This window comes from Colias eurytheme, chromosome 8 (assembly GCF_061535395.1).
Source record: "Colias eurytheme isolate Ceu_HAF_F1 chromosome 8, ilColEury1 Martin Lab GWU primary, whole genome shotgun sequence".
NCBI classification, from domain to species: domain Eukaryota; kingdom Metazoa; phylum Arthropoda; class Insecta; order Lepidoptera; family Pieridae; genus Colias; species Colias eurytheme.
This window is the reverse complement of record NC_142987.1, coordinates 510,541-516,653: the sequence shown is the minus strand read 5'-3', so window position 1 is coordinate 516,653 and position 6,113 is coordinate 510,541. Positions and strand designations below refer to the sequence as shown.

Sequence of the window (6,113 nt, the reverse complement as noted above, 5' to 3'; positions counted from 1 at the left end):
TCATTTCAAAAACTTAGAGAATTTGAATAAAGATCACGACAGGGTCACATTAAAATCTGGACTACCACCTAAAATTACAAGCGGTATCACGCAAATAAAACCGAAAGTTGAAGCTCTTGCAGACATCTAATTTACTAACTTGATATTATGTATGTCTGCATTTATCACCTATCCATCTTTAAATTCTTTAACACTACTATGATCCCTAAAGCCTTCAATATCGATTAAAAACATGTTTCTTTACCTGGATCAACAGTGCCACAGTTATTAACCGACTTCAAAAAAAAGGAGGAGGTTATCAATTCGGCCGGTATTTTTTTTTTTATTTTTTTTTTATGTATGTACACCGATTACTCCGTGGTTTCTGGACCGATTTACGTGATTCTTTTTTTGTTCGATGCGGGATGGTGTCGAATTGGTCCCATAAAAAATTTATTCGGATAAGCCCAGTAGTTTTTATTTTATGAGCATTTTTGTCTGTATTTGTAAATGTTGCAAGTGCAAGTTTGAAGTCGGTTGTTTTTAACGCAGTTATTGACTTGTTCTTCTATAAATTTCTATCGTGTTTCTTATAACACATGTATGGATAAGGGTGGGAACAGTTGACATCAGCGTAGAACCCCTCTTGTGTGATAACCAGACAATCTTCGTTACCATCTGCGAAGTCAGGTTCGCCAGGTAGCCATTTCAACTGCATCCTATCCATGGGCATTCCTGAAAATGATAATTAATATAATTTAAACAAAAAGAGCGTATGTGCTGCGCACAATTATTGTCAGAAGTGAAACTTCTTTGGCAAAATTCAAAGATACCAAAATCGTCGCCTTTTTCAATGACGCGACCGTATTACAATGACGCGACCTTGAAATTTTACTCTCAACGCGATTAAAGAAGTTTCACTTCAAAAAACTGAAAAATACCTTTAAACTTATGAAATTATTTTATTGTCACCAATCTAAGTGTAAAGTTTGACTTGAAAGCATTGAATCTCTAGTATTTCTTACAATACTAGGAATATTTATTTTTTATAGCATTTTGATATTATTGAAGATACTACAGAAACACCTTCAGGCGTGATATTTTAATTTAATCCTATGTATTATTATGAAGTTCTATTATGTTTTCTTCGGAAGTATTCTGGTTTTGTGTATCTGTATCGAAAGACTGTTGAGTTCAATGGAAATGTAAGTTTGAAATAATAAAAGGGCCTTTGTTATATCCATATTTATTTGTTTAGTGTATAGGTATTGTGCGGATATCCGACTATTATTTAAATTTTATTTTCATTTTATTGAGTATGAATCTTCTTATGCTAAATAAAGAGCCTTTTTGAATTATATAAGTATTGAAACAACAATATTTACAACAGAATTCATAGTATTAAAGAGTTTAGTAGTGCTAAATTTAAAAATTATGTAAAAAACGTATTAGTTCAGAGAGCCTACTACAGTACTACAGCATTAAGGAATATATCGAAGATAAAAACCCATGAAGGGTTGTCGCGTAAAAACCACAGGACAGTTCTTTGGCATATTTTGATAATAAGTTACATATTTTGTAAAATTAAATTATAATACTGACATGATTAAAAAGAGTAACTATGGAGTTTCTTGCCAGTTCTTCTCCATAGATACTGCTTTGCTTTGGTGTGATCAATGTTAAAAATATGTAAAAAATATGACGTTTCAAAAGTGCTTCTCGAAGAAGTCTAATTGAATAAATAAATGTTTGAGTTTGAGTTTGAAATTGATTGATGATTGATTGAAAGAAATGATTCTGCGCTCTTACTATAAAAAAGAAAGACAGAAAAAATATAATACAAACATACCTAGATATGCTTGTAATTTAAGACGTATTAACTATTCAATGCCAAATGTACTTGCTTCTTGTTCCGATTTCCCTCGTGATCACCCGAGATAAAAAATATAGCTTATATTGCTCTAAGTATATAAATGTAGGTTTCTTACTGTAAAAATCGGTAGAGAAGTTTTATCATACATGCAAAAAATCAATCTTTTTATTTATTTTTTGCAAAAATCTAAACCACCAGCTGCTCCTGGTCAAATGGTTCAAATAAAACTTACATGGGACCAACCAAAAGGCACTAGATTTCAAATAAATAAAAAAAATCTAAATTGGTTTACCCAGTTCAAATTCTGAGATAACAAACATAAAAAAGAAGGATGTTGTTCTTAATTTTTTTGTGTAATGATTTCTAGGTTAATTTCAACAAGGAATATATTTTTCTATTTTGTTTTTGTGTACCTATTGTTTATCGAAAATAATACTCTTTTTATTAATTCGGTTGAAAATGTTAGTATACATTTTACATACCATCAACCGAAATGAAGGCCCCATTCGAGTAAATAGAATGGACTCCTGTATGTAACACTCTTGGTGTGTCCTGACTGCGCATGATCCCCGTCAGTATGTCCAACGTCTTCTTGTCTTGAGGCCATGCCATCATTGCACCTTTAATAATAATTATAAATAATTTGGAAAATCCAAAAGTGCACGCCTCATAATTTTTTTTAATAAATATTTATTAATTATTATTTTTGTTTATTTAATAACAATTAAACCACATCGAATCAGACCCTGAAAAATGAAAGGGTTCTATTCCTGAGCATACTCAAGCGTAAGAGAAAAAAAAAGACTCGATTAGTAAAGTATTTCGGTCGCTATCGTGTTAACAAGAAAAAGGATCCGCACATACAGACACACGGACGTCCAAGACAGAACTTTTTTAAACTGTTTTTTAACTAGTTTAAATAACAAAAATGACATCAAAAATATCATGAACGTTAAAAATAGTGTTTTTTCTTAATATGTGTGTGTATGTATTATCTTAAAAGTGCAATGTATGATACATAAAGACATTTTAAGTTTGAAAAATCAGATGTTTTGCGCGAAGTGACGCTTCGCTTATGAGGCGTGCAATATATTTTAGGCTCGTGCCTAACAATATACGCTTGTAATTCTAAAAATTATTTAAGTCAAAAGTCGGTTACATAACTATACATAGATATACATGATACAGGTGAAGCTAACGAAAGCGTGTTAAAAAATTCTATATTGAATTACTACCTAATACTTATAAAATAATTTTTAGAATTACAAGCGTATATTACCTATAAATATAAATACTAGCTTTCTGGCCGCGGCTTTGCCCGCTTTTTCTAAATCTAATAAATTATTACCTTCCTCTTGAATGACTCTATCTATTAAAAACCGCATCAAAATCTCTGGAGACATAGGGACAGAGAAAGCGACTTTGTTTTATACAATGCAGTGATTAAACTAACCTTCAGCAATACATCGATGATTTGCGCTCGGCCACCGATCCGGAATAATATTAAATTTTATTGACCCTCCGATTTCGGGGTAATACGTGTAATCGAAACGATACACATTTTTACCTGTAAAATATTGATGAAAATGAGATAAAATATATGCTGCTTGTTCTGGCTTCGTCTTACAAGCCGGGATGAAAGAAGTAATATAATATTTATTTATTTCTAGTCGAATCTATACTAATATTATAAAGCTGAAGAGTTTGTTTGTTTGTTTGTTTGAACGCGCTAATCTCAGGAACTACTGGTCCGAATTGAAAAATTATTTCGGTGTTAGATAGTCCATTTATCGAGGAAGGCTATAGGTACTTAATTTATTATTACGCTAAGACCAACAGGAGCGGGGCAATGCGTGTAAAACCGCGGAACACAGCTAGTTAATAAATAATATTATGTTATTCTATAAAGATGTATTGGTGGTAAGTAAAAGATTTAAATAAACTTTAAAATCGGTCGGTTGCTTAAATTGATTAAAACAAATGAAAAACACACAGTTTAATGTTTTAATTGACACTTTACTCGAGTTATTCAAAATACGTATTACGTCTTAATAAATACATGAAACAAATAATGTGGTCGGGATTCGAACCCGCATAGGTATGTTAACATAGGTATTTTTTTCCTCGCATATAAACCATACACCTCTTTTGATAGTAACGTTATGGTAACGCCCTCTAACCATTTCACCAAAAAGCTTGAACTATAATAAATCATGTAAATCTTTATTTTTCATGCTAATACTTACATTTATCTTACATTTAAGTTCAGCTAAGAGAATTAAGCACAAAGTTACAAAAAGACTCATCCTTCTTACCAACTTACTGAAAAAATATTTGCAATCGCCTCTTTCATTCAAATATTTATGTATAAGCTGTGGTAAAGTAAGAATAATTTACGAATATTTGAGTTTCGTACACATAGTGTCATTTTTGTGATAAATAAAATTATTTCAAGGTTACAACACATTTTTTATCAATGTGTGGGTGGAACCAGTGTTAAGTAATCGGTTAACTTCGGAAATATTTCATTCAACGTTTAGTGCACACGTAGCAGGAAACTGCCCGTGTAGTTTAAAGCGCCGGTTATCAGCGGCGGTTTGACGCTGCATGCGGCGGTCGAATTTGTCCCGCCTGTGAACCGCGACGGGAAACCGCGCAGTGTAGTATGCAGCATACAACTTTCATATTAAATTGTGACTAGTGCGGTTCAGAAGCGGATTCCCGCGGCGGGAAAACCGCTCGTATAGTATCACCCTAGACTCCATCACATTTTTTATTGTCTATTTAAATGAGAGAAAATTTTATTTTCCTCTTTCTGGCAACAATCTTTATTCCTTTCGGGTCAACAATTTTTAACGATACATAAGTAATTATTTGGTTCGAATGCTACGACTTTAATTGAATTAAAAAATAAATAACATGACCCGGATAACCGTTAACCGGATCCGGGTGATATTTCCTATGTACCGGTAACCGTGCGGTAACCTCATAAACGGATATCCGTATCCACTTATTTATTATGAGTATCTACTATTCGCTTTCTGTTATTAATACTAGCCGTTGCTCTCAGCTTTGCCTGCGTGAGAAAGATATATTTTCATTGAACAAACTTTTTAAACTAGTTTTACCCTTGGGCATAAATATCAAAAAGTTTTCTTAGCGGATGCCTACGGTATAGTCTGCATGCATTCAGAAAATAATATAATTCTAGTCGACAAAGTGATCTTTTTTACAATCGACAAATAATATCGTTATAATTAATAATATTAATTGTTATTAATATAGAGCCATTAATTTCTATTACAAATAGAAAGGGAGGAAAATAAAACAACGTGTAACAACATTTATCTTTTATTAACATAATTTATTCAATTAAAAATGTCCCTTCGAACTAACATATATAAGCTATCTGGTGCTTTTTCACAAATGTAGGGTAGTTTGTAATTACAAGCCGGGGTGTTGCTAAATTTTGATGTTATTAAGTTTTCACTGGCACAAGTGTCTCCATCGCCTAGGGAATCCAGGAACACTTTACATGGTGTATAATCTGGTATAAGAGTCGTGTTACCTGGAAAGGAATTAAGAAACTTATTAAGCTATTGCATAGCTTCTATCGCGGGCCTTGAGCGCGGGGACCAAATCCAGAAATTCCATAACGAAAAAACCTCACGCTCCCCACTCCGACGGACACGGAGGTGTGGCTTGAAGGCATGCTATGCAATAGCTTTACCGCGGCAGTCCCCGAGTGCCACACGTCTTTTATTATTTATCCATATCGACACATTATTTTTGTTTAGAATAATATAACGTCTTCAAATCCAGTCAAGCCTGGACATTAAATGGGACCATGAATCTATCCGGAATGCTTTCAAATGAAATAAAAACATCAAAACCGGGTCACCAAGTCACCCGTTAAAAGTTCTTTTGTTACAAAAAATACAGTTGACTTGAGAACTTATTCTTCTTTTTAAATCTGTTGAAAAAACGTCACATCCCGCTATCTGTCCCTATATGTTTAGATATTAACAACAACGGATTTTAATTCAATTTTCTAATAGATAGAGTTACATCACAAGATTACCATACAAACTGTGCCAGCCCATATCCTTCCAATTATAAATACCAATAAACGACTGGTTTTTATAATATCCGTAGTCTCTACAATCCGCCGGGTTATATTGTATTCCCGCCTGTAGGCTGTAACAATTGCCTGATGACGTCATTTTCTTCCTAACTGTCTATGGTATGGTCACCAGGTGAG

The 6,113-nt window shown here is 33.1% G+C and overlaps 1 protein-coding gene across 1 annotated transcript; it reads right to left on the bottom strand.

Annotated features, from left to right (window-relative positions):
* Positions 1 to 547: 547 nt before the first annotated feature.
* LOC149906234 (collectin-11-like) lies at positions 548 to 6,075 on the bottom strand. Its single transcript, XM_090104405.1, has 4 exons — positions 5,976 to 6,075; positions 5,301 to 5,420; positions 2,335 to 2,472; positions 548 to 714 (listed from the first exon to the last, which is right to left on the bottom strand). Exons 1-4 carry the CDS (start codon positions 6,073 to 6,075, stop codon positions 548 to 550), a joined length of 525 nt encoding a protein of 174 aa, XP_089960531.1.
* Between the last annotated feature and the right edge of the window lie 38 nt (positions 6,076 to 6,113).

Coding starts and splice junctions, on each gene's coding strand:
- LOC149906234 (XM_090104405.1), bottom strand. CDS start 6,075: ATGACGTCATCAGGCAATTGTTACAGCCTACAGGCGGGAATACAATAT. Junction 5,421..5,975: donor TAAAAACCAGTCGTTTATTG/GTATTTATAATT, acceptor ATTCCTTTCCAG/GTAACACGACTCTTATACCA. Junction 715..2,334: donor GGCCTTCATTTCGGTTGATG/GTATGTAAAATG, acceptor TATCATTTTCAG/GAATGCCCATGGATAGGATG.